Raw genomic sequence first — 20,584 nt, 5'->3', positions numbered from 1 at the left:
TAGATTGCAAATCAACTGTAACATGCCTAATTCTTAAGCAACACTTTCATACAAGTTTTGTTTTTTGTTTGCATGAGAAATTATTATTAGACTAATTTCACTTCTTTAAAGAGAAGGATAGTTCCACCCAAAGACACTTATAATAAATGCACTTCTGCAGACTGAACACCACACGTTTCTATGAACAAAGCTGCAGAAATTGTTTGCATGAATCTCGGTTGCTGCTGTTATGAAGGTTAAATCTTGGAATAGAAATGAATACAAAACTTTTACTCACCAGTATGTAAATGGTTTTTACAAGTCCACATTATACCACTGTTAACATTAGTTGACAGTGCTCACTGAACTATTAGTAGAAACCAATATAACTTGTTCACTAGCTTGGACAGTATTATGTGAAAACCCTTAGACTGAAACACATAATGCATTTCAATTTCATTCTACAACCTTAAGACAGTGGTGTTGGAGTTTGAGACTGGGGTAGATGATGTCTGGCTTTTTCAGATAAAAAATCTTACTTTGTTGAGCTCTCAATAAATCTGATGGAAACTTGAAAATTTCAGCGTCTATGCTCAAGAAAAAGCATCATTACAAAGGCACTGCTGGTTGGACATTTATTTTTATGCTAAACATAATTGTCTTCTCAGTTTTGTATGTTCATTCATTTAAATTAAAGTATCACATGAGTCTTATCAGAAAACTTAAAAAGAGCCTTAATTAAACACTAAAAACGTTCCTGCTTGTTTTCAGCTTGTTTCTCTGCAGATTCCTCAGCTATTGAAAACATGTTGGTTTTCCTCCAAGCTGAACCTATAGTGACACTCTCTTTTCCTTTACTCTTTCTTTGGCTGAAATTGACCAATTATTATGCAGGCTGACATTTTAGTTTTAAAATGTGAATGAATGAGGAAATTTTAATTTAGCATGTAGTGCCCTAAGCTGTACAATGTGCAGAAAGCTGAAAGCAAGAGCAGTGGAAGGGTAGTCAGGCTTGGAGAGGCTTCCAAAAAGTAAGCTTATTTTTTCCCCAAACAAGACAAGAAAACGAAAAACATTATATGCAAGAATCTTTTACTATGTGTTCTCCTGAGTCCACAGCCCACATCTTAGCAGCTCAAAAACTTCAAATCCTTTACATATTTTAATAGTGTTGTGTTTTATGTGTTCAGACTTAGACTCTACATGTTCTAAAATGAGTGGAAATTGTTTTGTTTATTTGATTTTTTATTAATGTTCATAATGTGGATTGTGCTGTTACCTTACAATGGCATATCAAATCTAACTTTAGTCTGTTTCGGTCACTATTGCCTCGCTTTATTTTTGGATCTGTGCAAAATACAAAAAAGGTCTAACTTTAAAATTGTAGTTTATGTTTCAGAGATCAACAGCACACTTGGCTATAGACACAGTCTGCGTAAGTATTCTGGTAGACAGAATTACTAAGACTTTGCTGATAGCACCAGCATTTGCAATTGTCAAAAAGATGTCCAGAATCACACTTTAGCTTGAAAGGCAAAATCCTGTTTAGTTTATTTATATATTAGGCTAATAATAAAATCACTTGTTTTATTCTTACTTTCATCAAATGTATTTAATTGTTTATCCATTATTTGTAAACAACAATTCATAATTTAGTCAAATGCGTTATTTCCTTTAAAGATTTTGTAAAGTTATTAATTATTAATCTTAGATGTGATAGTACTGGAATGATAAAGACCATATAATGGATTGCATTTGGTGATGTATTCTACTTCATCAAAGAAACAAAACATAACTAAACCGTCCTGTTTACTCGTACTGTCATTTGAATAGTAAATGTGATTTTCTCTTAATATCCCTTTGTCATTTCACAGGTCTGAATATCATACTTCTGCATATAATTAAGTGTGACATAAACTGAAAGTTACAAAAAACGCTTTTCTGTTGTTAGGGATTTTAGTACAGCTACATAATGTTTATAATTAAGTACTTAATATCCAACAAGTTTTTAGAAACACATTACCTTTATTTTGATATAATTATAAATTGGTCTAGTAGGGTTTGTTAGCGGGTTGCAAAATTGGGGAGGGGAAACTACTTCCGGTTCCTACGGAAACACGGGAACCCGGAAGTTCTCCTGTTTCCGCGGGTCTTTTGGGACAACAACACAAGTCCGTGCAACACGGTACAGAAATGGCGGGTAAGAGGCTACTTGTTTCAGTTTTTTATTCCTGATTTTAGTCTTTATTCGATCGCAGGTGCACATTAGTTCTACTTTAATCCTACTAAAGAGCAAGCTGGCCTTGTGGGAATCAGATAGCTATGCTAGCTATTTTCCTCACACAGCAGACAAGTAGAAGGCCTGTGCGCTAATGTCTGCAGCATGCTACCAAACTGTCATGATATCCTGTCTATGTAAACCATAGGTTTCAAGTTAGGTGTTCTTCGTGAATGGGTGAATGTAGGCATAACGTTAGCTCATTTCGTGTTGTTACTGCTTATATCCTACGTACTCTGTATTCACTTGGGAAACAGCCCCTAAGTCTGGTTGATTGTGAACTTAAGAGGGTTGCAGTGTGTTAGAAATGATCTTTTTTTTTTTTTTTACCCCAGTGCTGCTTACAATGACTGTAGATGGAGCTGGAATGTGACAATACTGAGGAGGATATGATAATCTTCTTTCCTAAACACAGTTGCTATTAAACACTTGATTGTTTTACCAACAGACAGACACACAAATGTTTACAAAAGGCATTTACGGTTCGACGGCTAGAGTCTAATTTATGTAGTTAGATAAATTTTTATATCAAATAAATGTTGCAGCAAGAATAAGGTCAAGTGGTTCTGTAAAATTTAATTTGATGCTGTCATTTCTTGTAAATTTATTTGTGGTGAAATGTAAAAAGATAATGAATAAAGCAGATACTGAATACATTTCCTAGGCCCATAGCAACTTGCTCATAATGCTTACTTTGTTTAATTTGATGTGATATGGCATATGGGTAAGTAAAGGGCAAAGTTACCTTCACATTTGAAGTAGGAACAAGTAAATGTGGACATTTATTAAGAAAACGGCCAAAACAGTCATTTGATTTTTGATAGACATGTAGATTAATCATCACTGCTCATCTCTCATGGCAAAATGTTTAAATGGACACACTGAAACAACTTCAAAAGTATATTTTGTGCTTTCTGGGTTTTTGCAGGAGTTAATGTCATGGAGAAAAAACTAGCTGAGTACAAGTGTGATACCAATGAAGCGATCTGCTTGAAATTGGGTATGCATTTAAAAAAAAAACAAACCAATAGATTGTTTTAATAAAATTATGCAATGATTTATGCTTTCTTGAGTCCGTAATCTGTCTTGTTTAACTCTCAGTTCGTTTTCCTGAGGATGTTGATGATGATGGCACCACATTTCATCCAGAGTACAGTCACCAAATATTCGGAGATGAGTGAGTATTTATCTGTCTGTCTGTCTAAGCTAATAGCTCAGCTAAGTTACACCTAATAGAATGATGCAGGAATTCTTGAAATTGATTTTTCTTATACAGACAGAAAGGTTCACTCCCTTCTGAGACATTTTTGTCAGTGATATTGTATAACTGGGTCTCTGCTCCAAGAGACTATGTGGCCAAAGGAACACATGACAATCTTTTGGGACAGAATCTGAAATATAAACCACAGAATTAGTTAAACAATTTTTTCACATAAGTTATGTTGATGTTAGTCTTCATGTAATGCTTGTGTTTTTTTTTTTTTATCAATTTAAATTCACAACCCAGATTTTGTGTCCGTCAAATAAAGCTTTTTGTTACTGTGCTAATCCTTGCCTGGCTCATGTCAGTTTTGAACTACAAATTGGGCTTTTCTAGCTCAACAATTTGAACTAAGTTTTGCACTTCATTGAAAGCCTTGTCAATCTTTCACTAATGCATGTTCATTACACATAAGAATTATGCTTTTAGGGGAAGAATGAGGGGTTGAATATGGTAAGTTACTGTTATACTTTTGAGAGAGTAACAGATGAAACCTCCCTTTTGTCTGTTTTGGTGTTGAGCTAGCTTTGCTAAATTTGCTGTTGCAACCAACCATGCTGTTGTGTCTGTTGGTTTCACAGCATAACATGCTGATGTAGGGCTGAACTTTTTGAGTTTGACATTAAAAAGAACTGAGACATGTCAACAGGACTTCTTTCTCTTCTTTTCTGTTTTTTGCCAGCAAAGTACAAGCGTATAAATGAATGAAAACAAGGGCATTGAAAGCCAGATGGAATCAGGCAAAAACTGCCAGTCTTGGGACGAACATAATGACAGAACCAATGAGGCCTTTGATTAAGAATTAATTTAATCTTGGACTGAAGGCTCAACCATAGGAAACTGCACAGACAAGAAAGCAACTTGCAAACTCTCCATATTTTACAACTCATTTGGCCGATAACAGATACTGATATTATTTCCCTGCACATCTAATTGCAGATATTATCTAGTTTCCTCAGAACTGGAATTAAAAATATGGTATATTGTAGATTTTGCAGGCTCTTTGCCATTTTTCCCTGTTGGCCAACATGACGCAGTGTTTTCTATCTTTTTCTGACACCTAAAAATTACCACACTACTGATATTGAGTTTTACCTCTTACCTGCTGCAAGTCATACATCAAATGGTTTGCATATGACATGCCTGCTGCATGACGTTATATTTCTTCATATGGGTTTTTATCACAAAACAGCACCTGTATTTTATTGGTTATTTATACCGGTGGAATAGCTGATGTCCAGTAATTAATTTTTAAGCCAATGTTGGGCATATCTACCTCACTGGCATGTTTACAAAGAGAAACGTCTTGCAGTGAGATGACACTTGCACACAAAGCAACAAGCATCTGATTAAAACTAAATGTTAGGAAAGTTGTGGCTGATTTAATGATCATACATGACATGCTGACTTGTATGAATGTTTTTTTTGTACACATGCTGTACAATGGCAAGTACTTAGATGTGGCTTGGAATTCCTTGATGCTCCTTTTCCTGCCAAGAGATGATAAATAATTTAACATTAGAAAAGTAATCATATTAAAATGAAAACAGTCTGCAATCATTGTGCATAAGAGAGATTGGTACATGCTATAACTTGAATTTATATACTTAATGGAGTCATGTATGATTAGTTTTAATATTTCATTTAACTTAGAACGAAAACCAGGAGACAAATTTGTTCAAATACTACTTCTGTCACTTTTCGTTCACTTTCATGCTCCATATTTTGGACAGTTCACCACTGTTTCTTCAAACTCAGAACTAATCTATTTTAATTTCTTCTGTATTGTTTGATATTTATTGGATCCAAAATCAAACTTTAAAAATGCAAGAAAAACGTAAACCATTGCATTTTTACTGTAAAATAATAAATTGACATAAAAACAAAGGAGGCATTGAACCTGAGCAACGCTGTGTTATTAACAGAGACACCTGTGTCTGTGTGTAGAATTACAGTAGCTTGTCGTTATGCTCTAAATTGCACTTCCAAATTAGTAAAAACTAGGATCGGCTATTTTTATGCTTGCTGCAATCAGCGGAAAGGGAACTCTGTAATTGGGGCATTAATTATTTCAGCAAGCGCTAATTGCTGTAAACCTTAATCACACAGTTGCATAATGATGAATCTATTTTGTCATAAACTGTTTTTGATATGATGATGAAAATAAAAAAATGCAACACAGTGAAATAAGTGACCAGAGCAAACATTTATTTTTTCTCTCGAGGGGCATTTTAAACTATTTCATTACTATTAGATGTTTGCTTTTATGTCTCCGACATGAGTTTAACCTCAGTTGTGAGCTATAGGAAGAAATTATGTTTATGATACGTTTATTTTACATTGACAGAGTTATAAACTTGGATTCTTTTTCATGAATTTATTTTTCTTTATAATTTCTTTCTTGCAGTGAGGTTGCTTTTGGTTACAAAGGTCTTCAGGTCCAGCTCTTCTACACCGCTGGAAACCTGAGCACCCTCTTCAAAGTGAAATATTCCTCAAAAGTGACTGAGATGTTTGATTGTGTGGAGGTGAGACCTGTTTTTTTTCCTTCTTCATTTTGAATTTCTTGAGGATCACTGCTTTTATTCAGCTCATGGGTCTTCATCAGTCCTTACATGATCAAAGTAATGTCTTAAACATGTACGTGTTAGAATGGATTTCATTCATAGTTCCACCATTCATTTATTTTATTTTAATAGTTTGGGTTTTAGGGATCATGTACATCTGGAACATCAAACTCAAACAGGTTTAGAAATCTGTACTGCACCAGATTATGGCCAATGGCAGTCAACAATTTCCATGAATGGTATTGAATGGTATCCATTCAGCTTGTTAACTTCTTTGGCTGTAGGTTTTGTATAATTTAATCAAATTGCATCTTTTTCTTAATTTATTTACATTTTACCAATGGGTCCGTTGACTAAAGCAAAATGAAATGACAGGTGATTGTTAGACTTTGCAACTTAACATTTGCAGAAAATTGCACTAATTGCACTGTTGTCTAATAACAGAGACATGAACACATGCTCAGGAAAACATGAATATTATATACTCTTCTATTTGAAAGTACAGTTATGGACATTTTGTGTAAAAGTACAAAGATATCACTTTAGATTGTCATTGCCCAGCTCTGAGTTTGGAAGAAAAAGTACATGGATTTCACAATCACAAACTTAAAGTGGATGTAATAATGAGTTAGATTTTATCTCAAATCATTTTGATTCGAATTAATGATGTCTGAAAAACATTTAACTTTCACCATGATCTAAATATGAATTGGTCACTAGATAGTTATTTAAACAGGAAAAATAGATGAAAGAGAAACAGAAGGGGGATAATGGGATGAGAAAGTTATGTGGACATCATGGCTGTGACGTAACCAGTGGTGGGAGTTATGGCTACACATGTGAAGAGATGGCTGTAAATCTAAGTGTTGTGATTAATTATGCAGCGTCGCCAAACTTTTTACATAACCATTTCAGTTTAGACTCGACCCATAAAATAATGGTAAGAAAAGTCATGTTTCTTAATGTCAAATTGTTATTTGTCCTTAAAACAATTGCAAAACTCTTATAGTGTACTCTTCTACTTTGTGGTGTCAATTAAGGGGCAGAACACAAGAATCGGATTACGTTTAGATTTTTTGTAATGGCAAATGTCTCAAACTGTATGTAATATATATGTATGTCACACTGGACTCTTATGGGTTCAGTTTGTGATGTTCACAGAATTAAAACCTGCAGGAGCCGATGAACCACCTGAAACACTAACTTCCTCCTAACATCCTTACAGTGGACATATGAGAAGTTGCTAAACTGAAAAACTGTTTTAAGTTTCTGAAGATAATTAATGCAAAGTTATTTATGTTGATTATAACAGCCAAATATCTTCAACTGAATGATGGCATATTAATGTTCAAGATGAGACATTATTCATCCCCAAACTACATGTCTGTTTTTAAGTGACATAAGCTTTGTAAATTATCAGCTTTTTTTTAATATACTGACAAGTAAATGAGATGAAAAAAGTTTAGATCACACATATCCTCATAAAGATAAAACTAGGTACCGGGTCTAAAGGCAAGTAATGACCAAAAAGAGAAAAGTAGGACAGCACACTAAAAATGGCGCTCGATGTTTTATTAACAAAACAAGGGAAGTTTCAGGTCACAGTCACACACTCAAATAATCCCTTTCTGATAACCCAACCAATCAGATAAAGGTAAACACAGACATGTGTATGTATATATAGAGATAAAAAATGAAAAACCATGACGCAATATATACAAATAGAAATACACAAAGAAAAATACTCTCTAAATACAATATTAGACATATGTACTATTTAAATGTATATTGTATGACAAAAAACATCAGATAAAAACCATCGTGATGACATACAATACTGAAAGTGTAGATAGAAAGACAGTACACCACAGTATGCAAAATGTGTGATAAATCATGAAAAATGGAAAATCAAAAATGATGAAATCTACAGCCCATAAGTAAGGAATATCTGTAAGAAAAAATAGTTACTCATACAGATATATGAAAGGCTAAAGTAAAGAGACATTTGAAATTTATCCAGGAAATTAAATGTAAAAATAAAATGTCCATCTATCCATCCATCTTCTACCGCTTATCTGGGGTTGGGTTGCAGGGGCAGCAGCCTAAGCAGGGAAGCCCAGACTTCCCTCTCCCCAGCCACATTTGCCAACTCTGTGGCTGGGGTCACGACCCACTGCTCGTGACCAAAAATAAATGTTACTCCAGAAACTAACAAACGATAAATGCCAGAGCGCTGTTATCTTTTTCTTGCCTTGCATTTAACTACGGTATATAAAATTATTTATAATAGATGTAGAAAGTCACATATTAAAAGGACTTAAGAAAGGGGTGGGTCATAGGGCAAAAAAAATGCAAAATATTTTTCTCTAAGTACATGCCTTTCTAATAGCATTATTATGCTTTATTTATTTACATCTCTAATTATTACATAAGAAGCATAATGGCTTCATATTTCCTGTTTCACTCGTATTTACATCCCATCAGCTGTCCAGTCCCTCTAGAACCTGCAGGAAAGTCTGTTGCAACTTGTGCTTCATAAAATTGGCTGTTTATTATCCAGCTCCACTCCGGATAAACATTTGTCATTAAACATTTGTTTGAACGGTGTAAAACCAACTGGGAAATACTTAATTTTAATCAGACTGGTGTAATAATGACAAATGCCAACAGTTATGCCACACGACTCCAGCTGGCTTCACTGCAGTTGAAACATCTTCAAAGTGTTGGGTGTTTTAGAGGCTGTTATTTATGGTGCTGCTGAACTGCAGTTTTTCTGAACGTTTTTCTTACTTCTGGCATTTATGTCAGTGAAGGTAGGATGAATTCCTTTTTACTGCTGATCTGTGTCAGGGAAGCAAAGTTGGCTCATTATTACAAAGTGTGGCTGGAACAAAGTGGAAGCAAAACAACTCTGTTAGTTTGTTTGTGAAAATTAATGTGTTTTACTGTATTTTCAGTATAGCTTCATATAATTGAGCATGAAAAGTGAAGATGTAACAACATAACACTATGGATGACCTTATTTTTCTTAATTTACTTTTGGGAAAGGAGCTATGATTTTGATTAACACTGAGTGATTGTATCTGAAACAATCTGTTGCTCTGTAACAGAGTCATTTATCAGGAATGCTTTTCTTTTTTGTGACTCAGATCTCTGAAGGATGATGATGATGATGTTCCAGTAAGAGAGCTCCTGTTCTGTTAGACTAAACACGCTCCGCTGGCTCAAACATTAAACATTGACTAACAACCCCCCCCCAAAAAAAAATCGGTGGGTAACGTGACCTGGGGGCGCACTTTGTACACGCTTGGATTTATTTCCATGAGTGAATTATGGTTGAAGTAACTGACCATTAAAATCCTCAATGCTCTTATGTTAAAGACATCAAATTTATTAAATTTCATCAGTGGATGGTTTGATTGTTGGTATAAATGTTTTTCTGAAGCTACCACTGCTTATTATGCCTTTTCTCTCCACTTCCAGTTATTCACATATCAACAGTTTGTATTTGGACAGAAGCAGACCATTAAGTGGAGAGCTAGCCCTACTTTCTCTTTTTTTGAGACTTTACAGAGGGCAACTGGTGTCTTTTAATGTCTGTTAGTGCAAAAACATGCAAAAACCAAAGAAAAAAGAACTCCAAATGGGCCAAATTATTCAACTCTAGGATGTCTGTCCCATCTTAAAAAATGTGCACTTAAATTTAATTTTGTATTTTGTGTTGATTTTAATTTATAGTTTAAAGTAATAAAAAACAAAACCACATGACAACCAACTAGATTTTTTTTTTTTTGGGTTGTAAGGAGAGCCAGAGCCCTTTGTGGAAAATGTGGCTTGAACTCGATATTCAAACTGAAATGGGATGGCAACGTTCACCCCAGCTCAGGCTTTAGCGTTGACCCCTGAGCGTTGGTTCACCCTGTTGAGGGTTTGAGTGCAGCTGGCGTAGAGGCAGAGAGCGAGGGGAGTCGGAGAGTTCAGGCTACATCTGAAGAGTGTTTGTCTCTGAGTGCGTGTGGACGGTTGGGGTGTGGTGCAGCTGGCGAGGAGGCGAGGGGAGTCAGAAATGGAGTTGATGCAGCTGCCACATTAATACAAGACTGATCAAAACTCACCTTGTCCCCTTAAATCAGCCAAAAACATCTTACTGCTGGACGTCTCCCTGAAAACTCATTCGGTGCCAGATCTTTTCATGGAGGGTAGAAAAGAGGGAAATTAGAATAGTTATATAACCTTATTTGTATTAGATTCACAATCTTCGCAAAATGTTTAAAGTAGAATATAAGCTGTATTTAGTGCAAATATTCATTGAAAATGGGACTTGGACAGGATTAAACAGAGGGATTAATACCAATACAACAAATTAGATAGTTTGTAGCTCCTTTGTAGTTATTGTTAGAAATCAAAGACATTAACAAACTGCTCTGAAGGAACATTGTTAAGTTATATTCATGCCCAACTAAGGCATCTATTCTGGACGGCTGTGCAATTTAGTGTCTAGTATGTAGGAGAGTGCCCGGGACAAAGCGACTTGTTTGTCCATGGCCTTTTGAGTGTGGTCCTTGTTCCCCCAGAAATGTGGTTGAACAATTACAATGGTTAAGAGGCATTCAGCTGCAGGTGCATTACTTCCAGTTAGATATTAGCTGATGTCTGAAAGGGGGGAATTAGCAGTATGTTGTATTAGCCTTTTGTAGTGCATTTTGCTCAGACCTTCTTCATTTCCCAGTTTTCAATACTGAGCAGCAAGGGTCTCTGTGTGGCGATAATGCCCATCACACATGTAAATGGTGTGAAAGGGCTGCTTAGCAAAGTGTTCTCATGTCAATCCTTGTGGAAATGGATACAATGCAAACATTACAGCTGAACTAACCACACGTTGCACTGAGTAGAAAGTCCAAAGGTAGGGCCCCTTTGTCTCTCAGGCTCTTTGAAAAGGCAGGGGCCAATTCATTTGATTGGGTTCACTTGGCAGGATTAGAGGAGAGGCCTCTTTTTATGGATGCTCAAAGGTTTGTTAAGTTGAGATCAATTCATAAGATTTTATTTCCCAGTGAGAAGCAGAAATGCGTTTATTGTGGCAACTTCATCACATATTCATGGTTTAACATAAGTAGTAAATGCACTGATTTAAGTGGCCTCGTCAGTGGGGAAAGCGGGGGCGTTGCTGCCATGGTCTCCGCTCAGCTGACAGTTTTAATTGCCTAATGGTTTTCTTTTCATTAGTGCTAAATACGCGTGCTTACACATTTCATTGTGCACTCTTGTCTACCTCAACGAAGAAACAGAACATATAGAAAAATCTACAAATATTTCCTTTATTGTCCAAGTCTTCTTGTTGAATCACTAAATCACGTGTTGTTCTATCATTTAGCCTGATGATATTGACGGGAAGATCAGGGAAATCGTTCCTGCTGGATTCACCAACAACACAGACGACTTTATCTCGCAACTGGAAAAGGAAGCCAATTTCAAGCCCTTCGGCACTCTTCTTCACTCGTACACGGTTCACAACGAGGAGGCAGGCGAGCTCACCTACCAGATTCACAAGGTGCAAACATCATGTACTTCTACGCCACAAACCAGAAAACTTTTTCATTTTTGATATCTTTTTCATGCCATCTTTACGGTTCTTGCTGCTGCGTTCTCCCCAGGCTGACATCACCTGCCCGGGATTCCAAGAGTACCACGAGCGCTTGCAGACCTTCCTCATGTGGTTCATCGAGACAGCCAGCTTCATCGACACAGATGACGATCGTTGGGACTTCTTTCTTGTGTGAGTGCCCTCCTTAATTGACACCAACCCCCCCAGCTTTACCCCAAAGCCTTTATTGTGTCATTGAAAAACAAAGCCCCCCTTTGAGGCGCTTGTGACCAATTACCAGGCCAGTTTGATTATATTTCCCCCATAGGAGAATTGTTGATCAGGCAAGAGCTTCCTTTGTGCCAAAAGCCCTTTTCAGATTTTTCAGGGGCAAGAGCTGAATTGAATACTGTTGTCTTTTGAAACACTGAACAATGTCTTAACAGTAAAAAGAGCCTCTCCCAGTGTTTTCTTTACTCTGGCACCTATTAATGGCGACAATGGGGAAAATGGACTGAAGTGATTTTGAGGAGCTCAAAACCTCCTCCAGCCCCTTCTCTTCCTCTAAGTTGCAGTACTCCAATTAAGTGCATAATATATTCAGGTTGCAGCAGGTGTACCAATCGGGCCCTAGCTGCTCTAACATGCTGATGCGGTGGTGGTGGTGGGGGGGGGCATGAGAATAGAGAGGCTAAAATGGACACTGCATGGGAGTGTGCCTGTAATTGACCTGTTTGCCTTTGTGTTTTATCTGCAGATTTGAAAAGTACAATAAAGATGGGGAGACTCTCTACGCAACTGTTGGCTACATGACAGTTTATAATTACTACGTATACCCAGACAAAACCCGACCACGTGTAAGGTAATTGCTGGGGCAGCACGTGCCTTCCCATTCTTTTGTATGAAAAAGGAGTGGAAAATTATACATTTCTTTATCCTCTTCCCAAAGAGCCCAAATTACTGGCTTATATAGCTAACCATTCATCCAGATTTTGTTTCAGTACCGAACCAGGGTGATTTGTATCTGAAAACAACTTTATAGATAAGCTTTTGATTTGATTTGATTTGATGCATTGATGGATCAGTATAACAGTCTATTATGTCCTGCTTGCAATCAAGGAGTTTCTGTTCCTACTGCAAAAAAAGATACTAAATAAATATGTTTGCTCTTAATGTTGACCTTATATGTTTGACCTTTAAACAGCCAAATGCTGATCCTGCCTCCATTCCAAGGAGAGGGTCATGGAGCTCAGCTTCTGGAGGCAGTGCACAGATTTTATTGCAGTCTGCCTAAAGTACAAGACATTACAGGTGAGAATATGAATAATTATAAATATATAGATATATATGTAGAGATTTTGTTTTTAACATGTCAAAGACTGTGTTGAAAAATATGGGCTGAACATTTAATCTAAGATACAAGCATCAGTTTAAATCATTTTTCTCTGCAGCCGATGGGTGCAGGCAGTAAGTTAATTTGCAGGGCTATTTTGTACACTGGAATGTCTGTTTGAAAATTGTTGGATCGAAATAGAAGCATATCATGGAGATGGAGGAAGAATACTAAACAGGCTTCCCAGCTTCTTCCTTTGACAGTCAAAATCTTTTCAAGAGAACTTTTGAAGATCAAGCTGTGAAAAAGATCTTCTCTGCTAACAGTTTGTTCAGCCTTGGTTTCAATGCATCAGATACTTTTCTATGTTGTAGCTCAATTTTTATTCCTTTTTGTTCATTAAATAAAAATTCCTCCTACTCCTCTTGTACAATGCGTACCAGTAACATGTATTGCGCCACGCCATGTAAATCTGTAGAGTTTGGGTTTCATTTACTTTGACAGAATATGTCTCTTCCAGATTTCCATCTGACTTTGCTTTGGTCAGTCATTTAGTTGGTTTTGGTTCAATAAACTCGTTGGCAAAATGCTGTTGCTGCTGTGGGCTTTGTCACACATTTTGCCGCCATAAAATCGATCGTCAATTCAACTGCATCCAGAAGTTTTTGTGGCAGTCTATGACGTTCTTTAGAAAATCCAAAATAAATGGAGGGTTTCAGTTTTATCCATCTGAATGGTAATGACGATACCTGTTAATATTACAAAACCTTCTGAATGTGATTTAAGTCCAAATCGATTAATTTGCAGACATAATTGTAAAATTTTCTGTTTACCTGTACAAAACTGTTCACACACTTATATGTCTATCAATATTATCTTCTATCCATTTTTCTTTTTGGTGTGATGAAACAATGAGCATCTTTTCCATTAACATGGAATTGGTTGCAAAGCCAAACACGATAACATCAGTGTGGGATTATCTTTATGTTAATCCAAGTTGCAGTCAAACATAATAATACAAATAATTTAAAACTAGTAGTGCCACAAAATGAACAAATTAATATGAATAAATCACTAATCCCACAGTAAAATGGTTGGGATGGTTTTTGCAGTTTGAGTAATCCCAGGCAAGTATCTTTATGAACTAGTTGCCAAAACCTAGACTTCAATATTAAGTCACGTCACATCAGTTGTTTTGTCTGTTGGCAGCTGAAGACCCCTCTGAAAACTACGTAAAGCTGAGAGACTATGTGCTGGTGAAGCTTTGCCAAGGCCTGCCCTCCTTCGCCCCAGACAAGCTGCATCTCGGCTTCTCGGCTGACATGATCCAGGAGGCACAAGACAAGCTGAAAATTAACAAGGTGCTGTAGAAAGGTCTTCTGTTGTCACAGCAAATGCTTTTTATTTCTAATACGGTTTTCAGTATCTTTGAAATTCCATAAATGTGAGAGAAAGGCAGTTTGCCGTTTCATTTAACACATGACCAGCAGTTCAAAAATCTCAAATATTGATTTTTCCTGTCAGAGCAAAACTGGGAAAAAAGCATCAAATCGTTTCAACAGTTTGTTGTACTTGTCGATTGATGCCGTTGAGTTTGTTAAGTTTAAACTGGACACGTTTTTTTTCTTATAAATCCAAATCTAATTCAAACTACATTTTATAACGAATGTAATATATCCTTCTCGGTCTTTGCTTTTTTTTTTTTTATTATTACAAACTAAGTTCATGTTGAATCATTTTCACAGAAGATCAAAAGGACTTTTGACATTTTATGGTGACGTTTTATTCAGTTAAACTTATTTATGTTTTTATATAAAGTTTTATTTTAAGCCTTTATGTAACAAAATGTCTCAAATCTGTTTGTTTGGAAACTACAATTTTCTTCTTCTGCCATAAAACAGTGCCCCCCACCCCACCCCCCAATACGAACTGGACTTTTCAAGCAGGCAAAGTAGGATATAAAGTAGAATGGTGCTGGTGTGTACTCACCTTTAAAGATTTTATGGTGCGTTCAATTTGTACTTGGAAGTTGGAGTTCCAAGTTGGAAATACAGCAACAATGCTTGAAATCTATTTCGGAAAGCCGGGGCAGACACAGCAACCCTCACTTCACCCATTAAAGATTGTAGCTCACAAAGTGACTCCCGTAGTAAACATTCATTTTTTATGTAAACCTGCCTTTAAAAGTATAAAAATCTGTGTCAAATATGGTGCTTTTCAACTTCTACCTATAGATACATTTTGTAAATTGAGTCCATGTTTAAAACCTGAAATGATGCCTGTTTGCAGGTTGAAAACAGGAACAGCGGCTAACATGGTTAGCCTGCTTATCCCTCTCTGAACTGACAACTGAAAACAGAAAAAATACTCTCCCATGGTCTATATTATAATTGGGCTAAAACACAAATACACTGCAACACACTACAAAGAAAATTTGTTCTATGAATCATTGTTTGATTTAAAAGTCTTGGTTTCTTTTTTTATTTGACCATCAAATATATATTTCAGCTTTATTAAATGTAATGCATTATTCTGTGTGAACAGAGAAAGCAAAACAAAGAGTTTCCTGTTGGCATATTCTGACTTTTGCAACTCTGCAAACAAGATTGAGACTTTTTTCAACTATGACGTCAGTCTCAGCCATATTAAACTCTCCTTGTATTCCACACTTCCTGTAGCTATTGTGCTGGGATGTACGAAAGCTTCCTGATGAGGCTTGAAGGCTTATATTAAAGATATATAAATGAAAAATCATATAAATCATCATGTGTTTTCTTTCCACAGAAACATGCAAGACGAGTGTATGAAATCTTGCGTCTAAGAGCAACAGACATGAGTGATGAAGAAAAAGCAAGAGAGTACCGATTAGAAGTAAAGAGGAGGCTCTTTGGACCATACAGGGTGAGAGTTTACACTTTTATGTCTGTGCAGTGGATTTAAAGGAGAAAAAATTCCCCTCAGAGCAACATTTCCTCATGTATTCAAATAAATGTAAATGCCATATTGTCTCTGTTGTCAACATGAATCCAATGTGCAGTCTTCCACCTCTTGTTAACATAACATTGCAGCTATTTGATGGGGGAAGACAAATGGTGCATGAACAGCATACATTTGATTGTCTTACAGCCTAGTACTGTCACTATTTCTTATGTCACATTTTACAACGGCAAAAAAAAAAAAAGATCTTCAGTCCTGTAAAAATTGATAGATTACCAGTGTTGTTTTGTTGCAGCTACAATAGGGCGCACCAGGCATCTGTGGTTTTGCTGCCGGCGGGGGCTGCTGCTTTTTTTCCATTCAGGCACATGTCATTAGTTAAGATTTGCATTTCTTTGGGAGAAATCATTTCACGAACATGTGTTTAAAGCACTTTGTCACAAAGCTGCAGGTATTCAGAATTCAATGCTTTTTCAAAAAGCAGTGCGCTTTTATCTCAAGTTTTTGTTGTTTTATGGTGTGCTCTGGGTGGATTTCATCCAGTTCTGGTAAAAAGGACAGAAATATCAGACAGTGGGAAACACTGAGTATATCTGTGCACCAGAATAACTCCCTTGCATCCTGTTTGCTTGGGACATTTTCTGTTTGCATTGCTCGCTGAAAGTTTGCATGCCATCCATTAGAGAATTCGCTGTCAACCAGATTTCCCAGGAAAAATGCAGAATCTGACATGGAAAAGACCTATGTGGTAAAGTGGGAAGGAAGAATTCCTTGGGAGAGTGGCAGCAACGGATCTGGTGGCCAGATGCAGATTTTTTTTTCCCTCCTTCCCTCAGAAGATTTAGCATGTAGTTAGTTGAATGGTGAGGCCGCTGCTCTGCGAATGTGAGGGGGATTATACATTTCTGCTCTTACCCCAATTCCTCATTGGCCATTTCAGCACGCAAGTGCTCGCAGATTTTTCACACGCAACATATTATACTAGACTCAGTTAATCTGAACTCGTTCAGTCCACGTTCAGTATGCTGTAAAAATCAGCATTAAGTGTTAAAACATTCTTTATTAACTGTGTACAAATCAAGTAGCAGACATTACAGGTAATTAATGCAGTTGGTAAGTTTACCTGTAAACTCCTATGAAAACCCAGCGATTGTGAATATAAACAGGTTTGTTTTTAAAAAAAAAACAAAAAACAAAACATCCACATTTTACTGATTTTCTTCTGCTTGATATCCTAAATACTTTGAGTTGTCTTTGAAAAGATTGATATAATGTCGCGTAAAGAAAAAAAAAGCCATAGAAAACCTCAAATTTCCAAAATGAAAGTTCATTTGCAAATGTTTTTTCAGTGTGAGGGGAGAGTAAGCTGATTTGATATTTCAGCCTTGTTTGTCACATTTATATTTGAGATTTAATAATAACTATAATAAAAAAACAGATTTTAACTGCTGCCAGGAGGAGGCTGGACCTGACATGACCGTAAAAATGTGGATGGAAAAATGATTGATTGAATGAGCTGGTTTGTGGAGTCACCTGGTTTTAACTTTGGTTATACATATGGTCTTCAGGTTCCCAACTTACAATGTTTTGACTTTACAACGCTATGATACGTGACATGGAGGCTGAGACGACGACTTAGTGTGTGTATATTTATTTTATTTTAATTGAAATGCATATTTTAATATCCTGTACTGTTTTTCTATTAATGTGATGTATAATACGTGTATTTAGATAATCATTCAGTGCTCAACGGGGCAATATATTTAAGGATAAAAAAAAAATCTGACAATACAGAATTTTGAGTTATGTCGCAGCGGTAGGAACAGAGCTTGTTTGTAACCTTAAGACCACCTGTAATGATGAGCCCTCTGATTCAGGTACATTAGATTGTTTTCTCCACTTTTACACACAAGTTTCGGGATGCTTCCTGCCATGCACAAGGCCGAAACGACAGTGTTAACTGTGAACATGTTGGTTTGGAAGTTTCAGCTTCATATAATGCAGAGATCACACTTGATTATATTTGAGTTAATATTAGGTTAATTGATGCTCACAAATTTTATAGCTAGCATTTAGAATTACTTTTCTTTCCTGACATATGAAGTTTATCACACTTGCTTCGAGATAATTACAGACTCAAGCTTCCTGGATCAACTTATTCGCTAAAAATGTCCATCCGTCCCTGTGACAGTTCAGGGCTGCTTGGAAGCTGGAGCCTATCGCACCAGCTAGCATGCAAGAGGTAGAATACACTCTAGACGGGTCAGCAGTCCATTGCAGGGACAACACAGAGAGACTAACAACCAGTCCTACAGAGTAACCAAAACCAAATAACCTAACATGCTTGTGTTTGGATGGTGGCAGGAAGCCGGACAACCAGGAAAGAACCCATTCATACATGGGGAGAACATGCAAACTGCACAGAAAGGCCACTGTCCAAACCTCACCCACAGCTGAATATCGAACCAGTGACCTTGCTGTGAAGTGTTAACCACCACACTATGTAGCCCTACATTCATAAAAATGTTTAGCAAAAACCTACAAACCTAGTATTTTACCTTTTTGATCCATCATGTGGATGGATGGTGTACCATCATGCAAGACCGTTTTAAGGCTTTTTTTTCCTCCCAGTAATCTTGTTGCATTTATTGTTCATTAAATTGGTCATTGCAGTCTTATGTTACCATCTAAAAACCTAAAGCAGATATCACACCAATGCATAATCCAACAGGAATTATTGTTGTCATCTAAAGGTAGATGAACACAGCACATGCGCAAATCTCCATCTTCACTACTAAATAACCCAATCAGACACTTTTCCCTAAATGTTAGTCATTAAATCTGAACATCTCTCGTCACATAATTAGACAAATCTTTTACTATTTTGATCGTAAAATGTGGTGATCAAGCAGTTTATTGTCTGTCTGTAGAAAAACCAAAGGGAGCTGGCGAAGATGAGGAAGTGCCTTCGACCGGAGGAGCTGGTGTCCCACATGGGTCAGATGGACACTCAGACGCAGCACGAGGAGCTGGAGAAAAGTTATCAGGTTGCTGTTGAAGACTACAGGAAAATCATTGAGAGATTAGCAGCACAGGCCTAATCTGACTGAACGATGCTGCTGGCCTGGAGCCCACCCACTCAACGTACAGGTGCTCTACCCAGGCTGCCCACATCTCTATGGACTTTTTGCTGCAGCCTAGAAGATGCTAAAGAATAATCTAGATTTGTAATAGCTGGTGATCGACTGCAACAGAAAAGACCTGTCTGTTTCCCAGCTTAATGTTAGAGGAGAATAGTTCAGCTGGAGGGTGTGACTTCCTGTTTGTTCCATGTGTTTTATCACACAGTGAGATGAATATAGGTGTAGTGTTTTCCTGGTGATCCACAGGTCTTCAATCCCTCAGAAAGTTCCCTGCTTAATCTCCATTACAGTTTTTTTTTTTTTTTTAAAGATCTTTGTCAACAGTTTGGTGTGCTCTGAAACACTTCATACTGAAATAAAATGGCGATTTTGTATATTGTTCCAATGGATGGATTCTTATTAAGAAAAACAAGTGAAAAACAGGTTTTTTTTGTTGGGTTTTCATTTGACAGTAAATGCCTAAACAAGCTTGTATGATGAGAAAGACTAGACAAGTTTATTCAAAGTGCTTTACGTAAAAACATTAATGCATTACAGCAGGGTGCAGAGAGCATTTAAAAACCTTTAACTTAAAAAGTGCATGAAAGTAAAAGGAAGGAGGTAGAACATGATGAAGAGTTGGGGAATATAAAGTGTCTTGTCTATGTAGCACTGTATGAACGAAAGCTCTTTACTTAGTCTGTACTCTACTGGTGCATATTGAGAGGAGACCTGCAGTCTGTCTTCTTTGTAGCAGCGAGGAGTCACTGCTGGGTTTTCACCAGCTGAGGTGAGTGAGGGTTGACTTGATTCTACTTTAACAGAACTGCAGCTGCTGAAGCAAAAAGGAAAGTACGAATCCAATTTTCTCAACCTTAAAAGCAGCGACATCGTTCTTAATGCAGTTTATAGTTGTGTGATATCTGTGGACGAACAAAGGTTTTCCTCCTCCACAACACACCCGACCGAAGTTAATGGGTCATTAACTTAAACCAAATGTGCATAACCTGGTTTAAGTATTTGAAGGAATTAAATAAACATGGCTCATTTTCAGAAAGTCTTGCATTATCCGATTTATTTTAAGTGCTCAGGCCATGTACTTCTTTCATTTATTGCTCCATCCTTCCTTGTTTTGTTTTGCTGCACTTGCTGTTTTTAGCTTTGAGACGAAATAATAAGTTGTATTAAGGGTTGTGGGTTTCCTCACATCCTCCGTCATCACTTTCTAAATATGTTTAATGACCTGAAATTACAATGTAAATCTCATTCCTGTGAGAGTTGTAAAACCTAACTGCCAACTTAAATATCCCCTAAATGAAATGAGGCATGAAATATGCAGAGATCCATATTAGATATGAAATGTTTTCATTGTGGATAACAATGTGCTCATTAATTCACGTCCCAGTATGTGTTGGGATTTTTCAGGAATCCTCTCACAGCTAATGCAACTTCTGATTGGTGCTGATGTTGAGTGTTGAGACTAATGAGTATTATGACGTTCAATTGAAAACCTTTTGTGCTTC

The 20,584-nt window shown here is 36.8% G+C and overlaps 1 protein-coding gene across 1 annotated transcript; it reads left to right on the top strand.

The window, feature by feature from the left end:
• Nucleotides 1–2,111: 2,111 nt before the first annotated feature.
• On the top strand, nt 2,112–19,441 carry hat1 (histone acetyltransferase 1). Its single transcript, XM_079254586.1, has 11 exons — nt 2,112–2,179; nt 3,186–3,257; nt 3,359–3,434; nt 5,926–6,046; nt 11,460–11,636; nt 11,740–11,861; nt 12,427–12,531; nt 12,874–12,980; nt 14,212–14,363; nt 15,787–15,903; nt 18,870–19,441. Exons 1-11 carry the CDS (start codon nt 2,173–2,175, stop codon nt 19,038–19,040), a joined length of 1,227 nt encoding a protein of 408 aa, XP_079110712.1. The 5' UTR covers nt 2,112–2,172; the 3' UTR covers nt 19,041–19,441.
• The last annotated feature ends 1,143 nt before the right edge of the window (nt 19,442–20,584 follow it).

This window comes from Telmatherina bonti (assembly GCF_933228915.1).
Source record: "Telmatherina bonti genome assembly, chromosome: 15".
Classification (NCBI taxonomy): Eukaryota; Metazoa; Chordata; class Actinopteri; order Atheriniformes; family Telmatherinidae; genus Telmatherina; species Telmatherina bonti.
The sequence above is the reverse complement of the archived record's forward strand: the minus strand, read 5'-3'. Positions and strand labels throughout refer to the sequence as shown.